Source organism: Cervus canadensis, chromosome X, assembly GCF_019320065.1.
Source record: "Cervus canadensis isolate Bull #8, Minnesota chromosome X, ASM1932006v1, whole genome shotgun sequence".
NCBI lineage: Eukaryota > Metazoa > Chordata > Mammalia > Artiodactyla > Cervidae > Cervus > Cervus canadensis.
In genome coordinates, this window is record NC_057419.1 from 140,806,075 (window position 1) to 140,821,410 (window position 15,336).

The 15,336-nt window shown below is 40.5% G+C and overlaps 1 protein-coding gene across 3 annotated transcripts in view; it reads left to right on the forward strand.

Moving 5' to 3' along the window:
• Positions 1 to 4,148: 4,148 nt before the first annotated feature.
• TBC1D8B (TBC1 domain family member 8B) overlaps positions 4,149 to 15,336 on the forward strand; it is an 80,052-nt gene continuing 68,864 nt past the window's right edge. For 2 of the 3 annotated variants that reach the window (XM_043458087.1, XM_043458086.1), the window contains exon 1: positions 4,173 to 4,446. In XM_043458087.1, coding sequence (XP_043314022.1) covers positions 4,317 to 4,446 — 130 coding nt within the window. In that variant the 5' untranslated portion in view covers positions 4,173 to 4,316. Of the gene's footprint in view, positions 4,447 to 15,336 lie in introns of all 3 variants that reach the window. The other variant, XM_043458085.1, reaches the window with a different exon arrangement.

Consider the following 15,336-nt stretch of genomic DNA (forward strand, 5'->3'; position numbering starts at 1 on the left):
TTACAATAGCTAGGACATGGACACAACCTAGATGTCCATCGGCAGATGAATGGATAAGGAAGTTGTGGTACATATACACAATGGAATATTATTCAGCTATAAAAACAATGCATCTGAGTCAGTTCTAATGAGGTGGATGAAACTGGAGCCTATGATACAGAGTGAAGTAAGTCAGAAAGAGAAACACCAATACAGTATATTAACACATATATGTGGAATTCAGAAAGATGGTAACAACAATCCTATATGCAAGGCAGCAAAAGAGACACAGGTGTAAAGAACAGATTTTTGGACTAGGTGGAAGAAGGGGAGTGTGGGATGATTTGAGAGAATAGCATTGAAACATGTACATTACCATGTGTGAAATAGATGGAGAGTGTTAAGTCTGATGCATGATTCAGGGCACTCAAAGCCAGTGCTCTGGACAGCCTAGAGGGATGGAGTGGGGAGGAAGGAGGGAGGGGGGTTCAGGATCAGGAGGCACATGTGCACCCGTGGGTGATTCATGTTGAAGTAAGGCAAAAAACACCACAATATTGTAAATAAATTATCCTTCAATTAAAAGAAATAAATAAATTTTTTAGAAAGTCACATTGTGTTATAGTTAAGAATATACATGGTTCCCAGGTAAGTCAGTAAAAATATATTTAAAGATACAATTGGAATGCTAGATATACAGTACTTCTCCCCCCTCCATCTGGTTTTGGTTCATTTACTAAATATTCTAGCTATGTTCTATAATATCTGGATCAATTTTATCACCTTAGGTTATAAAAATTTTCAGTTATTTACCTTACTCATTGTATCTTCCATTTAGAGTAGATTAAAAATATCTTTAAGCATATTAAACAATATAACATTTAGATTTGCATACTACATGGGATTTAAAAGAAGTTCATTATTACAGTGGGCACTTTGACCTCCAGAGAAAAATGTTCATTATCTTCTACCTTAGAGGTAATTCAGTGAAAAGTTTGAAAACTATTACTCACAAATTCTTAACCTTTTTTCTTCCAGAAACATACAATCTCATGAATGTGAGACACTTGTCGACATACCTAGATTTTTTTGATGGTTAGCTGGTTCAGCTGGTAAAGAATCCACCTGCAATGCCGGAAACCTGGGTTTGATCTCTGGGTTGGGATGATCCCCCTGGAGAAGGCAAAGGCCACCCACTTCAGTATTCTGGCCTTGAGAATTCTATGGACTATACAGTCCATGGGGTCTTAGAGTTGGACACGACTGAGCGACTTTCACTTCACTTCACTTCAGAGAGTGTTTGTGTGTGTGTTAGTCACCCAGTCGTGTCCAACTCTTGTGACCCCATCACTGTAGCCTACTAGTCTCCCCTGTCCTTGGAATTCTCCAGGCCAGAATACTGGAGTGAGTTGCCATTCCCTTATCCAGGGTATCTTCCTGACCCAGGGATCGAACCCAGGTCTCCTGCAATGCAGGCAGATTCTTTACCATCTGAGCTACCAGGGAAGCCCTGGTTGGAGAATAATAGTATATATAAATAGAGTTTATCATGGCTGGGCTTCCCTGGTGACTAGCTTGAGCAACTTGGTAAACAGTGGTGCTCGGAACTATGAGAATGTAGTAGAAGAGACAACTTTAGGCAGGGAGGATATTAGAGAAATAAATTAGGCTTTGGACATATTGTCTTTGAGGTATCTATAAACCATATTGTCAGACATATTGTACTCAGACAAACCCAGGTTCAAACCCTAGCTCCACCATTTATTTAGTTATCTGATTTTAGGCAAGTTAATTTCTTTGAGCCTCCTGTTCATCTGCAAATTAAGGATGTTAAAATGTACAAGTTTACTAATGAGGGTCAAATGACTGTGCATCCAGTCATAGAGAGATATAGATATTACCACACAATACCAGCAGTGATATCCATGGCAGTTTGTAATTCTTGTACTTCTTTTCTAAAAACAATGTACACTAATATACACAATTGAATAGTGACATGGTCTGTTTTTTAAGTCATTTTAGGAAAAATACTTCTATTTGCAAAGGCTTGAAATATAGTAGATGATTAAGACAAAACATTCTATTCCAGGAGTAATTTAAACGTGTTTTATTCACATAATCAATAAAATGTTTGTTTACTACAGTAGGAGCTCTCTAAATGCCCTGCTCCAAGCCAAAAGTGGGTCCACTTCTGTACCAGGGAGCATGTGGGTTTATCTGAATAGAGTTGCCCAGTAAAGAGACAGAAGAACCATCCAGTTCTGCATAGCCCTTGCCACAACTCTTACAGTTTAAGGGTATTGGAAAAGAACGTGGCTTGATGAGGAAGGAAATAAAAAGTGGAAGGAAAGGTAAAAAAATAAAGGATACTTCACATCTCTTTTTATTTGCCACATTTACTGATCTTTCACCAGGAAGACTTAAGAAATTATCTTCCTTAATAAATATCCAAATTAGGATGGCTTTCCCCAAGGATACATTGCAGTTAGGGCTCTGGGAAGATTGCTGTCCACCGCCACCACTCCCTCAACGCCCGCCCCGCCCCTCCCCCCCCTCCCCCCCATCCCACCCCTGCCTCCAAAGAGCTGCCTTGGGACTAACAACTGCATTTTAGAAAAAAAGAATCCCAAATTGGCCTTTTTTTCACTTTGAAGAAAAATCCCTGCTTGTAGCACACGCCTGCTTTCTTTGAGCTGGCCCACATTTTTGTGAGGGTTAAGCCACAGACGCTGCTCTGAGGCAGAGTTTTATGGCTCCTTGGCATCAGGGTGTGCCCCACCCCGTTTTTTTAAAGTCATATTCTTGAGGCTTCATTCTCAGTATAGCTTGCCAAGAGCCCCTTGTTATTATTATTATTATTTTTTTTTTGGTACTCTGCCTCTCAACTCTTTCGTTCCTATAAACGTGTTTTCACTTTCAGTTGTTGTGTGTTAGTCGCTCAGTCTTATCCGACTCTTTGCGACCCCATTGACTGTAGCCTCTGTCCAAGGAATTCTCCAGGCAATAATACTGGAGTGGGTTGCCATTTTCTTCTCCAGAGGATCTTCCCGACCCAGGGATTGAACCCAGGTCTCCTGCACTGCAGGCAGATTCTTTACCATCTGAGCCACCAGAGAAGCCTCTTTAATTCTGGTGGGCTTAGTGACAGCAGTAAATAAAAATGTCCCTCAAATAATTTCTCATAATGATGTCTCACAAACTACCGACTTCAAAGTGTTTCAGCAGCTGCGTATCATTAACAAGGTACAGGCTGCCCTGAAAGGGATTCTTACAGAACTTAAAAAAATCGCTCAAAAATTGTTTATATCCAGTAAAGCAAAGTTGGACATTTTCTGTGGCTGATTACAATATTTAGAACAAATTTGGGAAGGAAGGAGCACACGGCGTGAAAAACACTATATGGTTTCTGGAGATTTTATATTTTTATTGTACGGACAGAAAAGAGCTTAATCCAAGAAAGATTTTTCAATCAGACAATGATCAAACTCCACTTTCTGTGTGACTTTGGCTAAGTCACCGAACCCGACTGCGCATTTGTTTATTTATGTACAGAGTGGGGAATGCGATATACATTGTGAGACTTCTGTAAGGATTATGTGAGACACTGTAAGTGAAATCGCTTTAGTACATAGTAAGAGCTCATTAAACGTTAGTTCTGGAGAAGGAAATGGCAACCCACTCCAGTATTCTTGCCTGGAGAAGTCCATGGACAGAGGAGCCTGGTGGGCTACAGTCAATGGGGTCGCAAAGAGTCGGACACGACTGAGCTATTGAACAACAACAAAACGTTAGTTACGGCTACTGCTACTTCCCAGAATGGCCGTTCGTTACTCCCAAATTCCGGAAACTATTTACTACAGTTTAACACCCTCAGCTGTAAAAGGATGAGAAGAAACAACACCTCTATACCCGGGCCTCACTTATTCGCTCCAAAAACCGCTTTAAACTTTTGATTGGCAAAATCCACTTAACTAGTGGCTGGACTCGCTTTGAAAGCACCCGCACCCAGTTCTCACCCCAATGGATTTTGGGAAGTGTAGTCCCGCGCTCCGGGTACTTGAGTACAGAAAAGCGGAAAGAAAACTACAATTCCCAGAAGGGAAAGGAACAGGACTATTTCCCAGTCGGGCGTTAGCGCTGTGGGAGGGAATTGGCAATCTCGCTGCCTACGTGGGAGAGAAGGGAGGGTTGGGGGAAGTGTGGAAAAGCAGAATTCGAGAGGCTGCCGCCTGAGGCAGATTTGGTGGGAGGAGAAGTAGAGGGGAGGAAAAGAGTGGAGGGGTGAGGTGAGGAGGGCATCTGGGTGGCTGCTCCAGGGAGGCATAAAGTTCTTTGGGATGTGGCTGAAGCCCGAGGAAGTGCTCCTGAAAAATGCGCTGAAGCTGTGGATGATGGAAAGGTCCAATGACTACTTCGTGCTGCAGCGGCGTCGGGGCTACGGGGAGGAAGGCGGCGGGGGACTCACAGGTAAGCTGTGGCCATTACCCCCACCCTCCCTGCCTCGGGCCTCGTGTTCGCTGGTTCTTAAAAGGAGGTGAGGGACAGTTACTCGTCGCCGCCAGCCGCCTGATCCTAAACCCTGAGCGGGGAGGGTGGGGGTGGATGGGACTCGGATTCTTCTGCCCCCGCCGCCACCTTTCCGTCGCCCTCACTGAGTCCTGAGAACGCCTCCCTGTACCAGAAGTCGCTCTTTGGGTGGGACGGCGAAAGGGAGGAGGGGGTTCTTTCTGAAGCCAAGGAAGAATCTGAGGTAAAGGAGGGGCTGTTTCAGAGGCAGAGTACCTGCTCTGTCGCTTCCCATGGGGGAGGGGGCTGGTGACAAGCATTAGACGTGGGCAGATCGCTTTTAGGCTAGTGATCAGGGCCAGTTCGCAGTTGTGCACTTAACTTTTCCCCACAACTTCTCCTCCTCCCCCATCTTTAACCATCACCCTGGCGGGGGGGGGGGGCGCGTAATTGTGTGGGAGGACGGATGAGGAGAAAGGGAGGAACTCCAATCACATCTAGGGGGATCGGCGTCAAAAGAGAGATTCCGGAGTCAGGGTTGGGGGGGAAGAGTCGGAGTGCGGGGGGAAGGTGAGGATTAGGTCTCAGAATTGCTAATTCCGCCCCGTTTAGCGTTTTTCACTTTGTCTCCAAGTTTTCGATCCTTGGGATCCCCGGGATCCCCTCCCAAAGTAACCGTTGTACTCGTTTCTCTGTTGAGTGTTTGGCGCTGGCTGCCCTTTCTTTCAGAGCCAAGGTTGTAAAGCAAACCGATTGAACAAACGGAAGATTCTCTTCCCGCCTAATCCATCCTGCCTTCACTTCTTTGATTTACAAATCAAGAACTCTATTTAGGTCTAGTCTGGGAACTTTGTTTTGAGACCAGCCTTCTTGGGCAGGTGCAAACTTTTGGTCACTGGGGAGACCAGAGCTCATTTTCGTGACAACTTCTAGTTTGATATTGTGGCCTTGAAGTGATGGTCCAGGATTAATTCATCAGCGAGATGGAACGAGAAGGAAGTGTCTCAAAACTTGCTAGTTAGTCCCATCATAATCTGTTGAATGATGTTCGACAAATTCTTTCATTCATTCAACCTTAAGAGCCTACCGTGTGCCATGTCGAATGCTAGTATACAAAGATAATTAATATTCAGTTCCCTGTCTTTGAAGTATTCATAATCTAGATAAGTGGCAGAGGGTCGGGTTTGAGGGAAATAATCAGCAAACCAGGCAAATTATAATTATGACCTGTAACTGCTAAACCCGGCAAATTGTAATTAGAACCAAATAACTGAAGGCATTGCTTTTTCTCTTCTGTTAAATGGTGTCTACCTCAGAGTTGAGAGGATAAAATGAAAGATTATAGGTGCCAAATCAGTGTATTGTTGAGATGGTGATGAACATGTGCTATTATTTCCTTTTTTTTTTTTTTTCAAGATCCGGGTAGTGTGGTGAGAATTCTGAGGTCCTATGGGACATTTAAAAAAATATCTTGCATGACCTATTCATCCTATTCAGCTTCTAAAAGAGCCCTCTTGAAAATACCACCACAAAAATTGTCTGATTAAACTTCATGTTTTGCCACTTTATAATTTTCAAAAATTAGAAGTGTTATTTTGCTGAGGAGCCTTTCCATTTAATAGATGTATGTATTTTCCAAATTAAAATTTGAGAATCAATGTTCATAATTACCCAGTGATGTAATGTGCCCATTTGAGTCCATTGAAAACAGATCAGAATATATTTAAAATATATTTTCCAGCCCAGTGTTACAGCATAAAATTTTGGTTCCCCATAATTTTATTTGACCAGAGTTTTTCTGGTGCTCCTGTCCACATTTACCAAAGTTTATTTCACTTTGTTACAACTACTGTGTTCCTGAAAAGTAATAGGTAAATCATATTTTTGAGAATCAAATCACTGTTATGTAGTAGTAAATATGTTTTTACTTGTTGTAAATTTTCTTTATATAATCACTCCTTGTTTTCTTTATTTGGGTTTTCATTTGACTCGCTGTTTTGTTTGATTGTTTGTTTGTTTTTTTGCTGTGTGATTTGTGGAACTTTAGTTTCCTGACCGGGGATTGAACCCAGGCCCCTTGGCATTGAGAGCCCAGGAGTCATAACCACTGGACCACCAGGGAATTCCTTTGATGTGCGTTTTGTTAAAGCATGCATCAGTTGCACCAGTTTCTTATCTCTCTCCCACCCATTCACATTTACTCTAGCCCCATCTCTCTAAAAGAAGAGAGGGTTTGTCTGAAGAAATAAACCAAGATTTCTGTCACACCTGTATGATGAGAACAGGTATAGCCCCATTTTTGTGGTCAGTTGGTATCTCACCATATTTGTCTTTTATCTGTGGTGTGGTAGAATGCTTGAAATTACCACATGAGAGCTACCACTATTATAGTTAATGTAAATTAAAATGGATCAGAGTGGAGCAAGGAAGGGTTTTTAAGGTTTATTTGGTTCTTTTTGGTCCAGAGCAAAAGTGTGCGCTGATTTTCATGGCTGCTCAATTACTGTATTCTTAAAATTGTGAATCCAACAACTTCGCTTGCTTTACCACAAATACACATTTGGATTCACTCTCATAGGAGATTGATTCTGTGCCAGCATAAGCTTGCCTTTGTCCATTTTGTTTGCTAAAATCCAATGCTACATGCTCCCCCTTTAAGAGTTTTGTTTATATATTTTATTTTAATGCAGAAAATGAATACCTAGAGATGCTAATTTTTAAGATTTCATTTCTTGGCCATATGATAATTGGCAATAAGCACCAGCAATGTAATGAATTTAGCTGTGGATTTGGTGAAGTAAGTTGGCTCTTTTTTTTTTTTTAATTCTAACAATGGAATTGGAGCAACAGAGAACCCTAGGATGATTTTAGCAGGTGACTAACTTGGAAGTTAGAATTCTGAAGTCCTTCTAAATTTTCTGAAACAGTTCTAGTGGATATCTGGTAGATTACTTAGCATTTGCCTAACTGTATCTTACTTAATTGTCCTAGTTCCCAGCAGGGTGGAATATCTTGTGAAAAATTTTTTATACATAAGATTATTTTTCAGATAAAGTGATTTTCATTTAGAGAAGTAATTCACCCTTCTAGATTTTTGCAGTTACCTTGCAGTATTACTTGTTCCTCCTGGATGATAAGGGTAATGACTTTTCTCTGGCACCTAGATTTACCACTTGGCTTTATGTAATTAAAAATAATTTATGCATATTTGGCTTATTAAGCACAAATCAACAAGTTGCTTGTCAGATGGTAGCTACTACATGAGTAAAATTATGGGGCTACAGTCTATTAAGTACTCTAGTATGGGACCTAGGAAGGTCTGCCAATTAGGAAGCTTTAATTTAGATAGTTTGTTGAGAGTATTTTACTCTTTTTTTTTTCTTTTTCTTCCCCCTTTATTTATTTTTCCAGTGGGTTTTGTCATACATTGATATGAATCAGCCATAGGTTTACACGTATTCCCCATCCCGATCCCCCCTCCCACCTCCCTCTCCACCCGATTCTTCTGGGTCTTCCCAGTGCACCAGGCTCGAGCACTTGTCTCATGCATCCCACCTGGGCTGGTGACCTGTTTCACCATAGATAATATACATGCTTTTATTTATTCGGCTGCACTGGGTCTTAGTTGCAGCATGTGGGATCTAGTTCCCTGACCAGGGTCTGAACCCTGGCATTGGGAGCTCAGAGTCTTAGTCACTGGACCACCAGGGAAGTCCCAGTATTTTACTCTTGAATTTTCCATATCTGAATAGTGTGAGCAGGTTCTTGTGTGTTAGGCTGACAGTCTCCTTCAGTAGACCTTATTTTTTTTGTGATGTAGAACTAGACTAAGAAATAAAACATGAAAATGGAGGATGTTTCCTTATCCCTTCTTGCATCTTGGCACCGCTACTTTGAAATTAAACTATCTGTAAGCAGTAGAACATGATAACATTTGAAATGAGCTTCTCATTTTATGATATTTATATAAACTTAATAAATCACTATGTGTGTTATTATAAACACATACATAAAAATCAATTAGGTAGCCTTTAAAAAAGTTCTTCATGACCATCCCTCAAAAATACAAGGTTTTTCTCTCCCTTTTCCCTACTCCCAACTCAAGGACCCAACTCTGAAAATGTTCTCAAGTTTTCCTTAGCAAAATATTCCTGCATTCCATACTCACAAAGGAACCAGCTGATAAAATTTTGGCCTCCCAGATACCTCATTACTGGGACCTGGGTGCCAAATAGTGGCCTTGACATTTCATTTTACATAAGGAAAAATCAACCCCCCCCACCCAGTCCACCGCCCCCACCCCACCACACTGTAAATTAATAAATATCATTTTGGCTTATTAAAGAGAAAAATCCCATGGGGCAACCCCTAGGGAGGCAAATCACACTGTATGCTCCCCTCTCTTCTTCCCTTCCTGGAACGTGTATCCATGTGAAATCCAGTAAACAGTTGCCTTTAAAGATCTCTTAGAATGATGAAGGACAGCTTTGCAGGAGGTTTTGAGACATAAAGGATGGTCAGTGTCATCACTTTTTCTAGGTAGTAATGGAAGGATTATTGAGTGCATACCTGTGAGCTTCAGGCCTTTCTTCAGATACCTGTTAATACACTGCTCTCTTGCCCTTTTCCCTCCTCTGCTTGCTGCTAGGGTCTTTGCTCCCTTAAGCATAGCCTGAGAACCACCACTCCAGTTCACCCTAGGGTCCTCAATCCTCAAGAGTTAAAGTGATAATGATGTGGATTGTGTGCAAAGAGGTTGATTTCTTTTCTTTTTTTGGTTAAGATATTGGAGGTTTATAATGTAAGTGGGAAATTAATATTTGCTGTCAAGTAGATTTCATTCTAATGAAAAAAGAATGCTAAGAAGTGATGACACTGACCAACCTTCATTTTTCAAAACCTACAGACCTGTTCTTGTCATATCATTCAAAGAGATCTTTGAAGGTAATTTTTACTTAATTTCACCTGTATCAAAATGTCCCGGAAAGGGAAGTGAGCACAGTGTGATTTGCCCTCCCCAGGGGTTACCCTAATGAGATTTTTCTTTTTAGTAAGTCAACTACAAGCCAAAATCCACAAATGCATGAGTGTACCACCTAGTCCAGTGATTCCATGTACCCCATTAACCCTATTTCATTTATCTTCCTTGATTCTTTAATATTTTTATGTGTCTGTTCAGTTGTAATTGTTTTATAAAAGCTTTGTCACGTGTAAACTGGGAACAGAACTTATCTTCAGTATCTCATGGCAATGTTACATGAATTAAATGAGTTTTGAAACTTGTGAGCAACTGATTAAATATTTGACACCCATTTATCTGTTAATAAAGGAATGATTTGTTTAGTGCCATTTTCTTTTTCTTAATTAATTAATTTAAATTAGAAGATAATTTATTTATAATATTGTGGTGATTTTTGCCTTACTTCAACATGAATCACCCACGGGTGCACATGTGCCTCCTGATCCTGAACCCCCCTCCCTCCTTCCTCCCCACTCCATCCCTCTAGGCTGTCCAGAGCACTGGCTTTGAGTGCCCTGAATCATGCATCAGACTTAACACTCTCCATCTATTTCACACATGGTAATGTACATGTTTCAATGCTATTCTCTCAAATCATCCCACACTCCCCTTCTTCCACCTAGTCCAAAAATCTGTTCTTTACACCTGTGTCTCTTTTGCTGCCTTGCATATAGGATTGTTGTTACCATCTTTCTGAATTCCACATATATGTGTTAATATACTGTATTGGTGTTTCTCTTTCTGACTTACTTCACTCTGTATCATAGGCTCCAGTTTCATCCACCTCATTAGAACTGACTCAGATGCATTGTTTTTTATAGCTGAATAATATTACATTGTGTATATGTACCACAACTTCCTTATCCATTCATCTGCCGATGGACATCTAGGTTGCGTCCATGTCCTAGCTATTGTAAACAGTGCTGCAGTGAACATTGGGGTACATGTGTCTCTTTCAGTTCTGGTTTCTTCGGTGTGTATGCCCAGCAGTGGGATTGCTGGGTCATATGGCAGTTCTATTTCCAGTTTTTTAAGGAATCTCCACACTGTTCCCCATAGTGGCTGTACCAGTTTGCATTCCCACCAGCAGTGTAAGAGGGTTCCCTTTTCTCCACACCCTCTCCAGCATTTACTGTTTGTAGACTTTTTGATGGCAGCCATTCTGACCAGCGTGCGATGATATCTCATTGTGGTTTTGATTTGTATTTCTCTAATAATGAGTGATGCTGAGCATCTTTTCATGTGTTTATTAGCCATCTGTATGTCTTTGGAGAAATGTCTGTTTAGTTCTTTGGCCCACTTTTTGATTGGGTTGTTCAGTTTTCTGGTATTGAGCTGCATGAGCTGCTTGTATATTTTGAAGATTAATTGTTTGTATGTTGTTTTCATTTGCTATTATTTTCTCCCATTCTGAAAGCTGCCTTTTCACCTTGCTTATAGTTTCCGTCATTGTGCAAAAGCTTTTGAGTTTAATAAGGTCCCATTTGTTTATTTTTGTTTTTATTTCCATTACTTTGGGAGGTGGGTGCTAGAGGATCTTGCTGTGATTTATGTCAGAGAGTGTTCTGCCTGTGTTTTCCTCTAAGAGTTTTATAGTTTCTAATCTTACATTTAGATCTTTAATCTAGTTTGAGTTTATCTTTGTGTATGGTGTTAGAAAGTGTTCTAGTTTCATTCTTTTACACGTGGTTGACCAGTTTTCCCAGCACACTTGTTAAAGAGATTGTCTTTTCTCTATTGTATATTTTTGTCTCCTTTGTCAAAGATAAGGTGTCCATAGGTGGGTGGATTTATCTCTGAGCTTTCTATTTTGTTCCATTGATCTATATTCTGTCTTTGTTAGTGCCATTTTCTTTACCTGAAGAGCAAATAAGGATCTATATTTGTACCATTTTTTTTTCTAGTAGTAACTTTTCCCATGTTGTACCCGACAATGGTTTGTATAGTCAAAGCTATGGTTTCTCTAGTAGTCATGTACGGATGTGAGAGTTGGACCATAAAGAAGGCTTGAAAGTGAATGTGAAAGTCACTCAGTGGTATCTGACTCTTTGCGACCCCATGGACTGTATAGTCCATGGAATTCTCCAGGCCAGAATACGTGAGTGGGTAGCCTTTCCCTACTCCAGGGGATCTTCCCATCCCAGGGATCGAACCCAGGTCTCCTGCATTGCAGGTGGATTCTTTACCAGCTGAGCCACCAGGGAAGCCCAAGAATACTGGAGTGGGTATCCCTTCTCAAGCGGATCTTCTCAACCCAGGAATTGAACTGGGGTCTGCTGCATTGCAGGTGGGTTCTTTACCAACTGAGCTATGAGGGAAGCCCTTAGTGCTGAAGAATTGATGGCTTTTGAACTGTGGTGCTGGAGAAGACTCTTGAGAGTCCCTTGGACAGCAAGGAGATCAAACCAGTTAATCCTAAAGGAAATCAACCCTAAATACGCATTGGAAAGACTGATGCTGAAGCTCCAATACTTTGGCCACCTGACATGAAGAGCTGATTCATTGGAAAAGACTGTGATGTTGAGAAAGATTGAGCGCAGGAGAAGGGGGCGACAGAGGATGAGATGGTTGGATGGCATCATTGGTTCAATGGACATGGGTTTGAGCAAACTCTGGGAGATGGCATGCTGTAGTCCATGGGGTCACAAAGAATCAGACATGACTTCATGACTGAACAACAAATTATAGAAATTGATTTGGAGTAGTTTTTGTTCAGTCACTCAGTCATAGCCAACTCTTTGCAACCCCATGGACTGCAGCATGCCAGGCTTTCCTGTCTTTCACCATCTCCCGAAGTTTGCTCAAACTCAGATCCATTGAGCCAATGATGCCATCCAACCAGCTCACCCTGTGTCGCCCCCTTCTCCTCCTGCCTTCAATCTTTCTCAACATCATGGTCTTTTCCAGTGAGTCAGCTTTTCGTATCAGGTGGCCAGAGTATTGGAGCTTCAGCATCAGTCCTTCCAATGAATATTCGTGACTCATTTCCTTTAGGATTGACTGGTTTGATCTCCTTGTTGTCCAAGGGACTCTCAAGAGTCTTCTCCAACACCACAGTTCGAAAGCATCAATCCTTTGGTGCTCAGCCTTCTTTATGGTCCTACTGTCACATCCATACATGACTACTGGATAAGCAATAGCTTTGACTAGATGGACCTTTGTTGGCAAAGTGAAGTCTCTGCTTTTTAATATGCTGTCTAGGTTTGTCATAGCTTTTCTTCCATGGAGCAAGCATCTTTTAATTTTGTGTCTGCAACCCCTGTCTGCAGTGATTTTGGAGCCCAAGAAAATGAAATCTGCCACTGTTTCCAGTTTTCCCCCCTCTATTTGCCATGAAGTGATGTGACCGAATGCCATGACCTATACAAAATGCAACGATAACACTGCAAAATCAAAACAGTGATATTTAACTAAAATATCAGGACTTAGACTAGACTAAATAGCAGGACAGCATTTCTTTTTGATCTATTATTGCCCCAAACCCAGAAGTCCTCAAACAGTGCTTCTACAGATACAAGCATCACTTGTCTTTCTGAGTGGTGTTGAAGAGTGTGTGTAACTCTAGTTGTCTTTGTTATATTTTTCAAAACATAATACTTGGAGAAGAAATAACCATTCAGCTGGTGAAAGGCCATGCTTCTGGTGGACAGCTGTGGAAGGAGTATGGATGTAAAATAAGCTAAAAATTAATAAAATAAAGGGGACTATACTGTTTTCCATGTTGCTGTACAGCTATGACATGGATTTTATATTACTTTTATGTTAGAAAATCTGCCCAGTTTTCCTCCTTTTGCTGCTGCTATGTGAGCACCACAGATAAGAGTAAATCCTAAATGTGATATTACAAGATGCATTCACTCAACAGATAATTACAAAGTGACTTCTAAAAATCAAGCACTGTTTTAGGTGCTACAGATGACAGCAGTGAGCAAAACAAAATCCCCATTCTCCAGCATTGAAACAAGTATACTATCAAGGGTGAAACAGATCACCAGCCCAGGTTGGATGCATGAGACAAGTGCTCAGGGCTGGTGCACTGGGAAGACCCAGAGGGATGGGATGGAGAGGGAGGCGGGAGGGGGGATTGGGGTGGGGAACACATGTAAATCTATGGCTGATTCATGTCAATGTATGGCAAAAACCACTACAATATTGTAAAGTAATTAGCCTCCAACTAATACAAATAAATGGAAAAAAAAACCCCATTCTCATGGGGCTAACATTTTAGTTGAGGGAGGCAAATTACTATATGGCTGGTAGCAGTAAACACTATAAAGAAAAATAAGGTATAGTAATAGAGAGGGGAGGGGATTGATAGTTTAGATAAGTGTGGTTTAGGAATGCTTCCTTAAGGTGACCTATGAGTAGAGACCAGAGGGACTAGAGTACATGAGCCAAGCAGATATTGTGAAACAGACTGAATATACATAATTCTGTCTAGGAATTTCACTGTGAAAAGCAGCAGAGAAATGGGTGGTAGCCGGCTACTGGTTTGGGTGTTGGGTATACAGTGGTAAATAAAACAAAAATAGTTTCTACCCCCACAGACTTTATAATCTGGTAGGACAGACAAATAATAAGTAAGCAAGCAAATATATAATTATTGGGGTAGTCAGTAATAATATCTGCCTGGTTTGAGTGGCTTATAAATAGTCACACATGAGGAGTATTTAAAACTCCCAAAGCAATTTTCCAGGGCCAGATCTGGTATAAAGTATGCTTTATCTAATTTCCTGTTAAATGATACAAAGATTTCCTAAAAGCAGTGATTAATATCAATAGGTGGTATTCTGGTGGCAGAATTCCAGTGTGACATCTGTGGAACAACTTGTCAAAAGCCAGTTTGGATTGTTTTTTTTAAATTAAATCAGCCATCTCTCAGCACTAACAAGATCTGGGATGTGGCTTGGTAGAGAAAACTGGGGAGGACGTTGTAAGCGGGAGGAATAATATGCTAGTGCAGAAGCAAAAGATGGCAGTTGTTGGGGACACAGTAAGTACTCCAGATTCACTTATTTGTGGCTGAAAATAGGAAACTCAAGATATATTGCCCTTAGCAACCAGAAGGGTTTGTTGAAGAGCAACACCCTCATCTATAGAAGAGGAAAACCTGGAAAACTGGAGATAGAAAATCAAAAGGACTTGAGAATGAAACCTTTGTTGTTTTTTGTCTCCACTGCCCTTTGAATTCCAGTCTAGATGGTTTTGTTTTTTTCTCTTTCACTCCAGTATAAAAAAGTGAAGTTTTAAAACAAGAGGTAATCACATTTGTTGATTTTTATCCTTAAATTAGTTGCTCTCTTGTTTTAAACTAACCAAAATTATAGCCAGCTTTAGTTCTTCTAAACAATGTTTTTAAAATACTGTACTATATATGAGTTTCCATTTGCTGCTACACTTGCCTTTTTCTTTGCCCCTAGGAATTCAGATGTTGTTATTTTCTTTAATTTTCTTAGGGCTACTCTTTTTGTGCCTTGATGCATAAGTCTTGAAGTGTATTAAGGTGCTGTAAATAAAGATGGTAACAATTCTCATATTTCTCTGTTTTAATCTTTAGAAATATAGCTGTATTTGATGGATAATTCTTACATTCTTTTTTTCCCCCATGACATTGTAATCTGCCATTTATGCTCAGTTACTTACCTTTACAAAATTCTAAATCCTTTAATGAAACAAAGCTTTATTTTCAGTTAGGGAAGGAAATGAGTGCTTATGTATATCTAGTTTTCAAGTAAATGTCTGAAAAAAATGCAAGGAGAGGGAAAATAACGCAAGAGAATTATTTTTATTAACTGTTTTCTAAAGCTTTTAGTGTAAAGTTGGCAGCTTTC